We start from the raw sequence: 17,794 nt of genomic DNA, 5'->3' as shown, positions 1-17,794 counted from the left end.
TAGTATACCACTCTAAAATGTCATGGATTCTCATTCTGCATTTGCTTGGTTGTAACAGGTTTCCATAATGAATCAGTTGTTGATCGTCAGCTCACAGAATGGTCCACCGGTGTTGATAAGCATCTAGTTTGCATGCGTCAGCCATAGCATAGTGTCAGATGGACGGTTTAGAACGCTGACATTTTCTGACTAGAAAACTACAGCATTTTAAAGTGAACATAAACTCAGCCTAATATGTAAGTGAATAGAAAAGTAATTTTGCTGTAACAATGGCACATTCAACATTTTGACAATGGAATCAGCATTTCCCAATCGCTTCCAAGTTACTATAGCTGACAACATCACATTAAGACATCACGGTTTCCAGGCCAAAAAAATCACTATGTTCTAAAACACTAATCTAACACTGCTTATTATTAAGAAGGACAGGTACAATTTGTTGAACTGCTCTTTTACTGTTAACTGTAAAGTTTAAAGCAGCAATCCGACATAGAGGATTTTTTCCCTTTAAATAGCAAGTTAAGTTCCTTTTAAGCATGATAGACATTTTTCTTACCTGACGTTCTACGAATCATTATCTCCTTTACAAACTCTTTGTAGAGGTTATAAAATATGGCTGCCAGACACAGTCAGTCTGCTACACAGACACAGGCTCACAGCGCTTATCATATGACGTGAAGGCAGAGGGGGAGAGGGGAGTATTTTTTTTATGTTATACAGGGCTCAGAACAGTTACAAATCCTCTCTGATCACTACATCCAGGACCGGATAAACCCGAGGTCTAACTGGGCTACAGCCCAGGGGCCTCGGGCATCCAGGGGGCCTTGAAAGTGGACATTGATCTGGCCTGGGGCTCCTTACTGAGGAGATATCGAGAGTCTCACTCTCACGAGATCTCCTCAGTAAGGACCGTAGAGCGCGCCGGTGAAGGACTGCAATGCCAGGAGAAGGAGGTAAGTGCCTTGGGGGCTGGGGGCGGCTCGGCTCACAAGGTGGGGGGGCCTCACCGGGTGGGGAAAGGGGGGGACGGGTGGCTCGGATCACGGGGTGGGGCTCTCCAAGCGGGGGCTCACGGGGCAATGGAGGCCCCCTTAGCCCAGCGCCCTCTATTCCCTTATCCGGACCTGACTACATCATGTGCCATGTGACTGTGGTTGCCATGGTAGTCCATGATACTGGGCCAGTAGTTCCTAAACTGGGTGCCGCGGCTCCCTGGGGTGCCGTGGCAATTTCACTGGGGTGCCGCAGCTAGGGCTGGTGGTAGACAAAGCAGGGGTAACTTGGTAATTATTTTGGCTTAGGGGTGCCTTGAAAAACATATGGGGACACTAAGGGTGCCTCGAACTGAGAAAGTTTGGGATCCACTGTACTGGGCAGTATTACACATCATTAATACCAGCCTGAAGAAACAATCAATGGGAAGTGGTAGATACCAGCATTCTTCTTATAGTCTGCCACAGTGATTTACGTCCAATGGAGCAAGGATCGATGTGAATGAAAAACATACTCTGCACAGTGCTGTACAATATGTTTGTGCAATATATAAACAATAAGAAATAATACATGTATGTTAAAAAACACAACATAATTTTTTAATCGGATCGCTGCTCTCAGTTAATTCATGTGTAACATTTCCCACAACATTGCTGAAGTATGTTGGTTATGCACCAATCAAAATGTTTTTTTTTAATGCATAGTAATTGGAAGCACTCTGTATACTAATAATCTTTCTTCCAGAAATGATGCACCTTATTATATTTGTGACAGGTCACCACACTCACAGAAAAGACAGTGTTTTCTGTCCAATAATATAATGAAAATTTTATATAGTGAGCGAATGCACCAGATTATTATAGTGTTTTCTAATCAGAGGTGGATGTCAATTATATGCAAGTCCTTCTTATATCGGTGTATATATGGAGGGCATGAGGCTGCTGTGTTTATCATAAGGCTGTACATGCCGGACATTGGCCTGTGTATATTACAAATGAGGGACAAATGGGCTACACATGGTAAGAATGTGGTGGGTTAATGGACAAATGTCTGTATGTACTGAATACAAATCTACAATGTACAGAATGAACGCTACTATGTATTCTAAGTAATTAAAATATATTGGTTGTATATATATATAGCGCTTACTGCTTGAAGTTGTATAGAAGGCTGCATACAGAGTGGAGCGCTGAACCAACAGATCTGATAAGTTATGTATTCTAAGTAGTTCTTTGTTCACGGTGCGTTGTGTTATACTATGCATGGTGCACTAAGTACGTCCATATTTATTAACAAGCAACCTGAGTATGTATTTTTTGCTGTACCATGCTATGCTCTCCATATTGTGCAGCATGCTATCTAACCCTCCACCATGTAGTGATATATTTAATCATCATCATCACCATTTATTTATATAGCGCCACTGATTCCGCAGCGCTGTACAGAGAACTCATTCACATCAGTCCCTGCCCCATTGAAGCTTACAGTCTAAATTCCCTAACACACACACACAGACAGGGAGATACTAAGAGAGAGAGAGAGAGACTAGGGTCAATTCTGATAGCAGCCAATTAACTTACTAGTATTTTTTGGAGTGTGGGAGGAAACCGGAGCACATGGAGGAAACCCACGCAAACACAGGGAGAACATATAAACTCCACACAGGCCATGGTCGGGAATTGAACACATGACCCCAGCGCTGTGAGACAGAAGTGCGAACCACTAAGCCACCGTGCTATAGTTAAAGGTTTATTTTTGGATATTCCCCAATCCTAGGAAAATGTCCATCTTCCCTGAATTACATGTAACGTGGTGTGCCCTCCCTCAAACTAAGGAACTGCTCCCTTAGAACCCAGTTGACCTGGGTGAGATTATTTTGTGCTGCGCGCTATGCTCATTCCTTGGCAGACATTTTTCAGCTTTCAGGGGTTTTAGGCTGGAGCTTGCATAGTGCAAACTGGACTAGGAATGTGAGCTGAGCAGTCAGAAAGCCTGCTTCCTTTATAGCTTACAGCTCCCACTGCGGCATTCCACCAATGTGGTGGAAATCACTACTAACTGAAACAGCAGTGTCGGGATTGTGTCTGCACTTTGTCTGGGCTCCCAGCTGTATAGGGTAGTCTGGCTTAGTGTTTATATGTCACAGAAATGATGGTGCTCCATTCAACTTGCAAGCATCTGGCAACCCCTTTAAGTAGATATGTCCAGTTCTCTGTCGATTCTGTGCTTTATAGAAAACCGACATTAAGAAGGTTATGTCTATCTTATCTTACCTGACTTGTACAGCTGTAGAGCAAAGTCAAGCATTTTTTAAGCAGTAATCTGACATAGCAAGTTGTATACATGAAGCTGTTGCTTTCCCTTTGCAAAATCGATTTGCAGGGAAGATTGTTATATAGCTGCCACTGCAAAAAACTGTCTCACACATGGAGGTATTTGGTTGATTCTTCTAGAGTGTAACCTGATTCCTGAGCCAGTTAGTCATGAACCACCTCGTGGTCACGTGATGGCACAGGAAGTAGGAGGGGTCAAGACATCTATACTTCTATGCTTATTACATAATTCATATGTCAAGTGGCTGTAGTTGTCATTGTAATCACATGACACTTAGCAAACTGTGAATCATTAATACAAGCTTTACTCACAACTCATAGGAAAAATTAACAAAAGAATAAGACTTCTTACAGGCAACCAGAGTGATTTATGTTAAAGAAACACCCCTCATTTATCTGGGGGATTGCAGCTTTAAATTAATATATCCTCTATTGTCCATAGGCCATATTGGATAAAATGGTTTTTTTTGTTTATTAGCATAAATTTGCAAAAATACAACATTGAGAGTCAGGGAAATAAAAAAAGTATATAATCCACTTACTTATATTAAAATGTCAAATTGTGGTCTTAATAAAGAGACTTCAGTGGGCATCTTGAGCTATATGATGGACATGGTTAGAGGCTACAGTTGTTGATCTAAGTGTCTGCTAATATGTTCTACAAGACATGTGGTATGTGGTTGTTTGCATGGAGCTTGGCACCAGACATTGCTGTGTCTTTATAACATACTTTAAATAATCTATACGTTTGCTGAAATCCCATGGGATTCCTTTGGTATCCACTCATAATTTGGAAACAAAACAAAGTTATAAATGCAATCTTTTGTACCTTGCAGAAACCACCATGAATTGTGCATTAGTACATTTGGTCCTGAGAGACTTAACTTAGACTATATTGTAGATCTTAGACATGGAAGTACTAGAACAATCAGTACAGACAAGAAGAATATTGTGCTCCCTCAGACACCGCGCGCGGCCTCTAAAAAACTGGTACCGTGCGCCTAGGTAATGTGTGTCTAAGGGGCATGAGTGTGATAGCTGCCCCCCCAGCTCACATTTCCTTGCACACAATCCGACTCAGATGGGGCCAGAACCCAATTTGCCCCCTCTAATCACCACCTCTTTGCACCTGACCCCCCCCCCCCCCCCCCCCGTCTTGGTGCCCCTAGCGACAAGAGGTCATCCTTATGAGGATAAAAAGTTAGCGAATATCTTCTGCAAATAAAAAGCAAAAATAATACTATAACAATTACAAAACAAAACATTCCAAGACACAGCGGCGAATAATGTTATTTTTACAAACAATAAAAGACAACACAAAATCATGACTAACTCATGTAATACAGTTCAGGAAATGAACACTGACTTTCCAACCGTATTCATTTTGCATTGCAGAACTTGTTTTGTTTGTGTTTTATGTTCTGAGGTTTGCATTGCATTTTAGGTATCAAAACAAAAAAGAAACCAAAAGAAATGTAAACAGCAGTAAAAAAAAATAAACACAGTATCAGATCTAAAACCAAAAAAATATATTTTATGGAAACAATAAAGGAGGGATGTTTATAGTCTTTCCTCTCATCTCTACGTTGAAGTGGCTCTGTCTCCTAAAAATAATTACAACCATAAACAGCGAAAAGGAAAGTATCCCGCTATATACTCTTGTGTTATTTACTGTCTCCACAGCCTGAATGTTACACAATAAAGTCAGAGGTTTTCCGCGGTTATAGATATTCTCAGCATTTATTGATGACATTTCTTGGAAGTTGTTTCATTATCAATACTCTATGGAGTCAGGATTGTAGCACCGGCTATGGACAGTTAACCCATATCCTCGAAGGAATAGATTGACAGATGTGCAACGGGCCTAACAAAGACCAACAGTGATCGACTGGACCGTAAGAACGTCTGAGGACAGAAAATTTTTTTATATAGAAAAATGTGTAATAAAAAAAGTTTACAAAACACAGCTCAAACTGGCTGTTCAACAAACTTTGCAATATATTTTAAGCATAAGTACATCCAGAGAATATATTTTTGAACATGTAGGGATATATTTACTAAACTGCGGGTTTGAAAAAGTGGAGATGTTGCCTATAGCAACCATTTACATTCTAGCTGTCATTTTGTAGAATGCACTAAATAAATGAAAGCTAGAATCTGATTGGTTGCCATAGGCAACATCTCCACTTTTCCAAACCCGCCTATTAGTAAATCTAGCCGATAGTTTCAAGTCCTGTAATGGAAATTTGGAATGGATTGTGCAGTCTCCTTAATCAGTGTGTTTAAAGCTCAACAACAGAATCTTTGTGTCCCGATAGTCTATGTTGTCTTATCTATAATATCTCTTCTTCCTTTATTTGTGTTTGTAGTTTGTTTTTATCTTGTAGAATGTCAAACATGATGCATTAGTAGTTTTATGTGTTTTTCATATATTATATTGAATGTAATTTGTTCCTGATACAGGACAGCTTTGAAAAAAAGTGTCTTTTGACCTAAAGTTTGTCATCTTGTTTAAAATGAAACATACTATTTTTGATTCATTTAATGCTGCCGCTACTTCTCGCACTCCACTCTCCACACTTTTTTAATCGTTAGACATTTACTAAACTGCGGGTTTGAAAAAGTGGAGATGTTGCCTATAGCAACCAATCAGATTCTAGTATTGTTTACTTCGTACATTCTACAAAATGACAGCTAGAATCTGATGTGAGGGACTTGAAGAAGGATTGTTTGGCGAGGGAGAGGGCCGACCTGTAGGAGGAGAGGATACATTTGAAGTAGAGGAAGTCGACCAAGGAGCGGGATTTCCTCCAAAGGTGCTCAGTGGCACGAGAGCACTTCTGAAGGAAGCAGGTGAATTTAAAGTGCCACGGTTGGGGTATCAAGCGGCCGCGACGGACAGAAGAGGCGGGAGCGACAGCGTCTAGGGCAGTGGTGAGAGGGAGGTCATCTGGTCAGAGCATGCCAGGGTGGGAAGAGGGGAGAGGAGAGTTTCAAGACTTTACATGTTCGTCCTCCACTAAATGACCTTTAATGACTATTTGTAGCTGACAAGCACATATATTTTTTCTTACTGACCAAATTATACAAGTCGTTTTACGTAGTTATTTTTTTGTGTTTCGCCCCAAATATATGAATAATAAAACTATTGACTTGGGAGTAATATGAAGTTTTAATTAAAAAAATAAACTATGTCACAAATTCCCCCAAATACTGTCTCGGCAGGACCTGCCATGTAGTACGTGTGTCTTCCTACCGCACTGCTGGTCTATGCAGATTATACAATTCTATGTAAAGAGAACTTTAAATCATCTACATAAAACAAGACACATTCTGCATGTGAAATATAGGCCAATAGGTCAGGTGAGCTTAGTCTCTTGGAACAGGATGCACATTCTAAACGCAGTAGAATATATACAGTAACCACATTTGCTGTTTGAAAAGAATCGTTACCACACGTTTACTTACAGTTATTTATTTGTAAAGATACAGATATCTACCAGACTAGTCTCAACATTTCTCATTAGCATCACCCACTGTAATGCAAAAAATACCAACGTGATACAAATAAGGGTCCAATGCACATTTGATATTCATAGGTAAACAAATATTTCCTATGCCACCTTTTACAGGTAATGTGTACATGTATATAAAGCTCAAGGTATATGCAAATTACCGTATATGCAACACTCACTTTCTGCAGCAAATGCTTCGTGGTACAGAAGAGGCACATAGGTCTCAGTCTGGCCTCATACCCACTGGATAGTGTTTATACTGCTGGTACATTGCACAAAAATGGGTCCGAAATGGAAATAATTGTTTCCAAAGACCCCACATCTCCATTGGATGTTACTCATGCTGGGGAGCATTGTGGGAGTGTTGAGGCTTTCTGAATGCTGCATGCTCCATTCAAAGCAAATTAAATGCACTGAGGTCAATGAAGCCTTCTAAACACAGTGAAATGCGGTTTCACTGGCATTTGAATTTTCATTTTAAATGTAAATCATAGGCCACTGGGTACCAGGCCTTTAGAGCAACCAAACTGAAGACATAATTGAATGGGAAATTGCCAACGGTCTGGAAAGAGGAAAAGAGCCATCAAATTGGGACTGTCCTACCTAAATCCGAACAGCTGAAGGTATGGGTATGTTCTACATCAGGTCTGAGCTGGCAGAGGACAAGCGACACTTTTTGCCACATGTGATTCTTACATTTTATATTTTGAACCAAAGCACCGCCATAAGCCCCGCCCATTTTGGCAATGGCTGGCCTTTTACAAAGACCCTCAGCCACTAGCATATGCCATACTTACCAACTTTTTTCAGTTGGTGTCCGGGAGCCTCTCTGTGGCAGGTGGGCGTACGGGGTCTGGGGCTCCAATTCGCGTCATGTTGGCCCGCCCCCATGACGTGATGGCGCAAAATGCGTCATTTGACAGCGGGGGCAGGGCCTGATGCCGCGATTCCCGGAGAATCGCGGAATTTTGGCCCTAATTCGGGCAGATGCGGGACATTGCCACACTCTCCCGGGAGTCCGGGAGACCCACCCGAAATGCGGGAGTCTCCCGGACATTCCGGGAGAGATGGCAAGTAAGGCATATGCATTCTCCTATACTGGTTAAAGTATTTTAACATACAGGCTTTCTAATGCCTAATATTCCCCTGCACTATGCACATTTTAATTTAAAGTAAAACGGTTACTGTGTTGGATAATTCATGATCTCTGTCTGACTTCTGTGATAATTATCTTTTAAATAATCTGTTTTCTAGATTAGCTCTTAGCATGCTTTGCCAATATATAGTAGCTTATTGCTGGAAGGGTATGCTGGGACTTGTAGTTTCACAACACCTGGTGTGTCACAGGTTAGCCAACACTGTCTTGGAGTAATAACCCTATAATTTGAACTCTAGTTTGTGGGTTATTTTCCAAAACATATTTGTAGAACCTCCATAAAAATTAATTTTAAGGCCCTTATGGCTTGCTCTGTTAAGGGTGCCGACAATGAACACCAGGAGAAAGCAGGAGCGAGCTGAACAACGGTGGCTGCAAGCCGTCTGTGACTTTATCCCTGATTTTGAGCTGGAACATTCTAAGGGCTAGATTTACTAAGCTGCGGGTTTGAAAAAGTGGAGATGTTGCCTATAGCAACCAATCAGATTCTAGTTATCATTTATTTAGTGCACTCTACAAAATGGCAGCTAGAATCTGATTGGTTGCTATAAGCAACATCTCCACTTTTTCAAACCTGCAGTTTAGTAAATATACCCCTAAGTGTTACTGAATCCAACATTAAAACCTTTTTTTTTTCAAAATTCTGTATAAAAGTCATATATTCACACAAGCGAAATTAATACTCTAAGAATGGATAATGTATAGTGATTTACATAAATTCAATCTCTCAGCTTTTGCTGACTGTGGTATACTATGATGATCTCTCTCAATATGGGTGATACTTTGCTGTTACATAGACACCAAAGAAAATATTAGAGTAATAACAATGCCTTGGTTGTCAATGGAACTCCCTTCTATACTAAATATGGTAGTAGGCATTGAACAACGCATGTTAACAAAGATGTTCTGAAATGAAAGTAATGACAAGACAATACAGTTCACTCTACAACATATAACCTAAAGATAATCATAAACAATCATTACATGAGCATCTCTAAAATATAGACTTTTTTTTACATACATTTATTTTATATAATATATAACATGCATATACTTTATTTGTTCTCCAATGTACTATAATCCATGAGTCTCTCTTTGTAGGCAACTATGAGTAAGCTACATACAGGGTGAGGTGTAGCTAAAGGGAGGTAATGCATGTGCCTAAGGGGTAGAGCCTGGCCCAGGTTCTGTTCGTATGGGCTCCAGAGACATAAGTTACTAGGGAGAATACTTGCTAGACTTTACTAAGGACAACGTCTTTCAGGTGTACCTGTTGTCTACAAAAATGGATGCAGAATTCATCACCATCACCATCTATTTATATAGCGCCACTAATTCCGCAGCACTGTACAGAGAACTCACTCACATCAGTCCCTGCCCCATTGGGGCTTACAGTCTAAATTCCCTAACACACACACACACACACACTAGGGTCAATTTGTTAGCAGCCAATTAACCTACCAGTATGTTTTTGGAGTGTGGGAGGAAACCACAGCACACGGAGGAAACCCACGCAAACACGGGGAGAACATACAAACTCCACACAGATAAAGCCATGGTCGGGAATTGAACTCATGGCCCCAGTGCTGTGAGGCAGAAGTGCCAACCACTAAGCCACCGTGCTGCCCATAATTGCTGGAGGTCACATGGCAGCCCCCTCCCCCCAAAAAAACAACTATGAAATCATAAATAACCAATATAACAACAGCTCCTATTCATAGCCTAAAGGCACAAACATACTATCGTCATAAAAGACCACCATCAATCAAATAGTCCTTCCCAAATGAATGTCAGGCAAAATCCCTTAATAAATGCATGTGAAAGAAAACACAATTCCTCATAAGAGAGAAGGACGTGTGGGATCTCATCGCAAGGACCGCCGGACTGAACAGGCAGCACCACGTAGGCTGCCACGGGATCCACGTTTATTCTGATTTCCTTTCTGGTCAGTAGCAGTTTACAGCACTGAGATGACCCTACTGTCACAGTACACGGAAAGGGCAAAAAAAAGTAGAGAACTGCAAGATAACAACAGGTGGCCAAACACAAACACTGCCAAACATAATGAGGGAAGACTCAGAATTCATCTTATGAAATACTTTCCAATTTATGATATATAATATTGGTTGAAAAGGACAGAAGTCAATAAAAGTCATGGGGTGCTTTGCATGGGGAGACTCTTTAAAATGTTATCTAGCCTCTTTATTCATCTTATCATCATCAACATTTATTTATATAGCGCCAGCAAATTCCGTAGCGCTTAACAATTGGGGACAAACATAGTAATAGACAATACTGAGTAAAACAGACAAGAGAGGTAAGAAGGCCCTGCCCACAAACTTACAATCTATAGGACAATGGAAGTTGGATACATGAGGTTAAGTCTACCATACTGCATTTCGGTTCAGCCAGATTACAAAAATAAAAGTGCTCAGTGGGCTGTTTGATCCAGTCACACAGTAATGTTGATCAGAGGGTTAGAGGGTAGTTATCTTGTGTGAATTGTGTAGAGGATGGCAACAGGGTAACCTAGTGAGGTTAAGAGGGTGGTTGAGGAATATTATAAGCTTGCCTGAAGAGGTAGGTTTTCAGAAAACGTTTGAAGGTCGGACAACTAGAGAAAAATCTTATTGTGCGAGGGAGGAAATTCCATAGAGTGGGTGCAGCTTGTAAGAAATCCTGTAACCGAAAATGGGAGGATGTGATGAGAGTGAAGAAGAGATGCAGATCTTGTGCAGAGCGGAGGTGTCAAGTTGGGAGATATTTTGAGACAAGTGAGGAGATGTATGTTGGTGCAGTTTTGTTCATGGCCTTGTATGTTAGTAGAAGAATTTTATATTGGATTTAGTTAAAAAAAACAGGCAACCAATGTAAAGACTGACAGAGAGGCTTAGCTGAGGAAAAACGATTTGGAAGGAAAATCAATCTAGCCGCTGCGTGCATAATATCTTAGGCAACATAGTGTCACAGTGGTTAGCATTGCTCTGCCTCTCAGTGCTGGGGTCATGAGTTTGATTCCAACCAGGATCTTATCTGTGTGTAGTTTGCATGTTCACCCCGTGTCTGCGTGGGATTCCTCCCACACACTAATGACATATTGGTACATTGTCTTCTGATGACATTAACCCTAGTGTGTGGGTCCATGTGGTATGGAATATAGATTGTAAGCTCCACTGGTGAAGGCACTGATGTGAATGATTAAATATTCTCTGTAAAGTGCTGTGTAATATGTAAGAACTATATAAATATCTGTTAATAATAAAATCTCTTCTTTAGATTTGTGCAATCTACTATACTTTCAATTTAAAACCTCTAAATGCTGAAAGCATATAAAATTATAGAGGGCCACAATTTAGGCATAAGATAGCGGCATTGTTTAGCATGCCTACTCTAAACTATAAATATTAAGATTTAGGGCTAGATTTACTAAGCTGCAGGTTTGAAAAAGTGTGGATGTTGCCTATAGCAACCAATCAGATTCTAGCTTTCATTTATTTAGTACCTTCTACAAAATGATAGCTAGAATCTGATTGGTTGCTATAGGCAACATCCCCACTTTTTCAAACCCGCAGCTTAGTAAATCTAGCCCTTAGTTACTTACTGTGTTTTAGATCCTGCATGCCCTCTATAGATGGGTACCTTTTGCTAAGACCAGCTGTATCAATATTTTAATCATACTTTAATGATTAATTAATGTCATACAGCAATGCCTAGTCAGCATAATATCTATATGTGTGATTACAGTAATTCCCTGGACAAGTTTTCTAACATATTGACAGAAGAAAATATCCGCAAAATCCCCCCATTCCTGCGTGGTAAATGTACTCTATGTCTCTTCTGCATTTAAAACACCCGGAGATGTTGCTACAAATGTAATCTTCTGCAAAAGAATGACAATAAACACAAATCAAAATGATCTGGATCCTTTTTTGCAAATTATAGTCAGTTACAATTGTGTAAATTGAGAACATCATCTGCTATGAAATTCTTACAATCAAAATAGGTAAACATATATTTCCCGCTTTAGCTGCAGGCTTATTTAGTAATCACCCACTTATGTTCTGTATCTGGAAGAATAAGTCACAAAAAAAAAAAAAGGTAATTACAGTAAAACACACACACACACACACACACACACGGTACGGTGGCACAGTGGTAAGCATTGCGGCTGTGCAGCACCTGGTGAGTTTATGGGTTTGATTACCACCAGGGCAATAATAGTGTGGCGTTTGCATGTTCTCCCTGTGTTTACTCTAGTGACCCCCCCCCCCCCCCTGCATTTCAAAAACATACGTTTATTGGCCCCTGATGAGACAGATCCGTGCGGGTTTGTGTGATCGAGAATAGACTGTAAGCTCCACCGTGACAGGGACTTATGTGGATGATACAATATTCTCTGTAAATCATTGTGTACTATTAGACTGTAAGCTCCAATGGGGCAGGGACTGATGTGAGTGAGTTCTCTGTACAGCGCTGCGGAATTAGTGGCGCTATATAAATAAATGATGATGATGATTGGCTGTTACAGCATTGGGTCCTCTTCATTGAGGACGTCTTTCTTTTGCAGACATAAAAATACAGCACGTCAGAGGTCTGTGTAATAATAGATCATGTTCAATACGAAATGTGGTTTCCCTTTTACTGAGAACTAGTTTTCACATGAATGTAATGAGTCACTGCACTGGCTCCTTATACTTTCTGAATGTCACACTAAAAGGCGCTGGATGGATATCAGCCCAAGGCCAGTACTTGCCTCATCGACTTGTTACATTCCTATCAAGCATCTAATCCAGCATTTAACTGGGACATTTTAGCAACAAGATGGGTCCCAGTCAGTGGAGGTACTACCGTCCGTGGGTGCTGCCACTACTTGGGGCCCGGAGGTGAGCTGTGCCCCCTACAAGTCCCCCCACATTCCTACCTGGCTGCACATGCTCAAAAAAAACCAACCCTCTAACTATTACCTATCAAACATGGCTTATATTACAAATACACAATGTCCCTTCCACAAGTAAACCATCTGTCAGGTGCACGCTTCTCGCTCAGCAATAGTTCCTAAATTATGTAACTACCTCTGAAGCAGCATTAACCACTTCATCTCCCAACCACTGAACTGTAAGCGACTCTCTAAAGCCGGCCACACCCAATACTGTGATATTGTAGCTGATGTCATGCAATTGTCCCAGAATTCCTACTTGTATAGACCCAAAACAACCACTGTGCCAAATAGTGATCCTACAAACCTGATGCAGAACTGATAGGATCATTATCAGACATGGCAGACGGTGCAGTCAGAAGGTGACCACACACACACACACAGGCAGTCATGTAGCGATGCAGGTAGGTAGAAGCCAGATAGAGACCGGATTGACACCAGGACAATTTTTCCCAGAGTTCCTTTCGCTGGTGCCTGGTTGTGTGATGCACAGAGCACATTGCGGAGACTGGGAAAGTAGGCTTGCTTTAAAGGGCTTCTTTAAATTCCTACTTTTCATTATTGGGCTGGATTGTGAAATAGTATTGTGGTTTACTGTGATCACACACACATGAGCAAATCCCATGTGTACTGAGTGCATGCTGTGTGTGTGTGTCACAGACACAATGCTTCTTGTGGGTAGGCAGCACAGATTAACCACAAAAAAACAAAACAAAATAAAATGTTGCTGTAGGCGGAAATTGTAGATATAAGCTTGCTGCCATGTCTTGTAAAGTCAATGTTTTACACAACCGGCTAGCCCAGTTTGCAGTGTATACATATGTGTCAATGCAACCAGTCTTTTGAAAAAGTGAAATCATAATACGACCCTGGACAATTGCTCTCACTGCTAAGAATGTCAATGTTTTTCCTTTATGGTCAACCACTAAAACAGCTTGCCAAGTTTGTCTAGAAAGTACACGCCTCCAGTGTGAATTCAGACCAATAGAATGCGCCCTTGTGACACGGCAGCGAGCGAAAACAGCACACGAGCAATGCTATTGGCCAGTGATAGCTACTTTATTCCTGCACTCCCAGAGGTGGGGCTGACAAAACATGTTCATTTGTAAACACATAACTTCTATTTCAAAATAAAATAATACGCAAGAAATATCCAAAGCAAACTTCAAAATCTAGGAACAGAATACAGCCAGTAACTTGTAAAAAAAAAAAAAAAAAAAAAAAAAAAAAAAAGTGCCTTGACTTGAAACAGTCTTGTAAATGTTTACTGAAATGTATCAGACCTCTAAATTCCTGAGTGTTGAGGAAATATTTACTTGAGACATTATTCTAATTGGAAAGTCTATTTGCACAGATGAATGCAAATGTGAGGACGATTAACTGTTCAGAGTGCAAATCTGCTCAATGTGTAATATATATAATATATATACACAAGAGAACTGCTAAAAACTATTAAATAATTGTCTTGAAAAGCAGAAATAGCTATACTGTGTTACACTCCATAATACAGCACTATTGTGCTGTGAAACTCCAAAATGCAGTATAAATATGTCCCTTCATGCATTGTGTACTTCTGCCTTACATTTTAATGGTTATAATACTTAACATGTCTTTTGTTAGTGCTTTCACAAGGAAACCTGAGAAGAGATGGTGTCATGGCAACACAGTCAAATGCCTAACATGAAGCAGCACATCTTTCAGTGCATTAAATAAAAATACAAATACCTTTTGGAGCCACCTAGGAAGGTAAAGGTAAAAGTAGAGTCCGAGTATCTGAAATCTAAAAGGGAAAAAACAAACAAACATAACATGAAGTGATGTCTATCCAGTTGCCACCCTCCCCCAGTGATGAGGTAAGCAGACTATGGACACCCTACATGCAGGAAACCCCCTTTTCAACAAGTGCACTGGTGCTATGGCAACCAGAGGGATTTCATCTTGTCAGTGGATGGAGCAGCAGCCTATAGTCCTGTGCACCTATATGTAATGCACAGGCACATCTCTGTCCTCATGCTCTATCCTTATCCATGCAATGGATAAAAGCAATTGCGACCATGATGCCATCTGAAAAAAAGAAAGGGGAGGGGGGTGGGGGGGATAATTTGCTATTCTCTCTCCCTGTATCAGCATGGTAATTGTGGATGGTGGGATTCCAATGTATGAAGCCCCATTTGCACAAAAGCCTATTGATAGCCAGCTGATGGGATAGGAAGGGGGTAGAAGAGATTTGGGGAAGATGATGTCTCCCACTCTATATACACAATAACTCACCTGTAAAAAGGCAGTCCTTCTCCGCCTTGCACTTTTGAATGACAATGTCGATATCCTTCTGAATCCTCTCTTGCCTTGAACACATCCCCATGAAATAAATCCCTGGGAAAGCAGCTTTATTTCCCCCAGTTCAGTATTTAATGAAATAATATAAAGAACAACCTTCTGTGTCTGTGTGTGTGTCAGTGTGAGCAGCCCAGGCTTCTCCAAGACGTTTGTGTAGCTGGAGGAGGAGGAAGGTGCTGCTGCCTTGACTGCTCCTGCTGCTGCTGCTGCTGCTGTGGCTTCTTCTGCTGCTGCTGCTGCTGCTGCCGTTTTATTGCAATTTCCTCTCCTGACAATAGACTGAGTTGGTGACAACCACCCCCGCAGACAATCGCTGGTCGGTAGCAGCGCAATAGAGGGAGTGAATAATAACAATAATCATCGGCTCACAGTAAGAGAGAGAGAGAGAGGAGCAGACACGGAAGGGGAGAGAGAGAGAAAGAGGAGGGGGAGAGTTGACGCCGGGGCTGCAGTTAGTGGACGTACAGCCGCAGACACTCTACACACAGCCATCAGCACATTAGCCCCGGGAAGCACAGATACAGCCGTTCACTGAGTCACACCCACAATGTGGGACAGGCAGAGAGATTATATCATGTAAGGGGATGTGGACTCTGCACTGACTCATACCCACACAGCCTTGGTACCACCACATACTTGCACACTGTAATATATACACAATACACTGTACTGTACTGGGGCTCAGCCTACACACAGGTTGATGTAGGAAGGGGGGTATGGGTGTATTGCAGTATTACTGATGTATTCCTGTGTACATTGGTCGTTTCCTGGAATCACGCAGTTGCCATGGTGATGGTGAAAGCCAGGAAGAAAATTGATGAATTGAATTGAATTCTATTTTTGCATGACCCAGACTGACCCCATGGCAATGGTTAAACAAGGAGGCCTGATTCATCAAGGCAGGTATCTGGCGGTTTTGAGCGTATCGTTTGGCAAAATCACTGCACATGCCCAGAACCGGCAGTGATCACAGGCCTTTACCGTAAGCATGCAAGTGAAAAGGACACTTACTTCAGCGTTCAATATTTGCAATAGTGAGTTTACAGTAGAGGCTTGCCAAACTCCTGCGCACGCAGCCACGTCCTTATCCAGCTCCGTACGTCTCCTTACTTGTTTTTCTGCCGTATCTCTTGTATCAGCTATGGGGCTAGTTTACCTTCAGCCTGCGGGTCAGTTAGCATCACCTTTGTAACTGGACACTTCTGTTATAAGTGTCTTGTTTTATATATTTTATAGCAACCCACATTCAATTCCATAGCGCTTTACAACTGGGAATAAACACAGTAATAATATTATTATTGGATAATATAGACAAACAGAGAGGTAAGAGCAGGGGCACACGCAGGGGGGATTTCTGGTTCTCCAGAAACCCCTCCCCTCCGTGAAGAATGGGGGCTAAACAGTGCCCCAACATAGCGGTACAGTACAGCAGCCGCGGCGCTGTCAAAGCAGCATCCGCGGCGGTGCTGTGTTACACAGCCGCGGATGCTGCTTTGACAGCGCCGCGGCTGCTGTACTGTACAGTGCCGCTGAAATGGAGCTGCTGCGCATGCGCGGCCGCATGCGAAGCAGCTCTCTCTATATATTTTTTTTTGGGGGGGGGGGACCCCCCTTTAAAAATCCTGCGTGCGCCCCTGAAGGGAGCCCTGCTCTCAAGCTTGCAATCTATATAAATCCTCAGGTAGTCAGCTGGCTACAGGTTTATGCTTTCTATAGGAGGAAAATCTCTAACAACTCAGCTACATCAGTGTAGAACATACTTGCCAACTCTCCCGGAAAGTCCGGGAGACTCCCGAAATTCGCATTTCTCCCGGATCCTGGATATCACCGGTGAATCACGCCATTTTGGAGCGCGTGATGTAAATTACGGTTTTGCGGGGGGTGGGGCCAAAATGACGCAAGTGGCCTTGCCCCGCCCCCTCCCGCCCTCCAGTCACACCCCCTGGCAAGTATGGTGTAGAACTGGTATGTCTGCTTAATGTGAACCAATACACAATTACATACTTTAGGTCTGACCAATAAGAACGCTCATTACATGTCAGCAAAACGCACAAACGTTAACTATGGAAGCACAGGACCAGGGGAGGGCTGGCAAACTTTAGCACCGGGGGGCAAGACTCCTCTCAGTAGCCTATTTTAAATGAAAAAAAAAATGCAGGTGGCCCAGTGACCCAGCCCAAAGTAGACTACTATGGGACCAGCCTGGGGGGCAGAGATGTCCCCCTGTACAGGACATTGTTTCCTTTTGAATCTGAGAAAGTGTAATGGGAACATTGTTTCAACAAAAACAGGAAATTGACAGCCCGAACTCTGGACAATACGAGCCAAGAATCCCCAGCCTAGAATGGTGATAAAGCCTCTAGACACGGCCTCCGGGACTCCTTACTTCCAGTGATGCTTCCTGAAATGAATTAATTTAATTATAATAATCGTGAGCCTGATTCATTGAGGATCTTAACTTAAGAAACTTCTTATTTTAGTCTCCTGGACAAAACCATGTTACAATGCAAAAGGGGTGCAAATT

At 41.8% G+C, this 17,794-nt stretch overlaps 1 protein-coding gene across 2 annotated transcripts in view; it reads right to left on the bottom strand.

Annotated features, from left to right (window-relative positions):
- Window positions 1–15,837, bottom strand: part of PARP8 (poly(ADP-ribose) polymerase family member 8) — a 185,233-nt gene extending 169,396 nt beyond the window's left edge. For both annotated transcript variants that reach the window (XR_012678637.1, XM_075183879.1), the window contains exons 1-2: window positions 15,205–15,837; window positions 14,659–14,713 (exon numbers count right to left, since the gene is read on the bottom strand). Coding sequence is in view for 1 of the 2 variants with exons in the window: in XM_075183879.1 (XP_075039980.1) it covers window positions 14,659–14,713; window positions 15,205–15,295 (146 nt within the window). In the remaining variant the exon portion in view is untranslated. The remainder of the gene's footprint in view (window positions 1–14,658; window positions 14,714–15,204) is intronic.
- Between the last annotated feature and the right edge of the window lie 1,957 nt (window positions 15,838–17,794).

This window comes from Mixophyes fleayi, chromosome 1 (genome assembly GCF_038048845.1).
Source record: "Mixophyes fleayi isolate aMixFle1 chromosome 1, aMixFle1.hap1, whole genome shotgun sequence".
Classification (NCBI taxonomy): Eukaryota; Metazoa; Chordata; class Amphibia; order Anura; family Limnodynastidae; genus Mixophyes; species Mixophyes fleayi.
The sequence above is the reverse complement of the archived record's forward strand: the minus strand, read 5'-3'. Positions and strand labels throughout refer to the sequence as shown.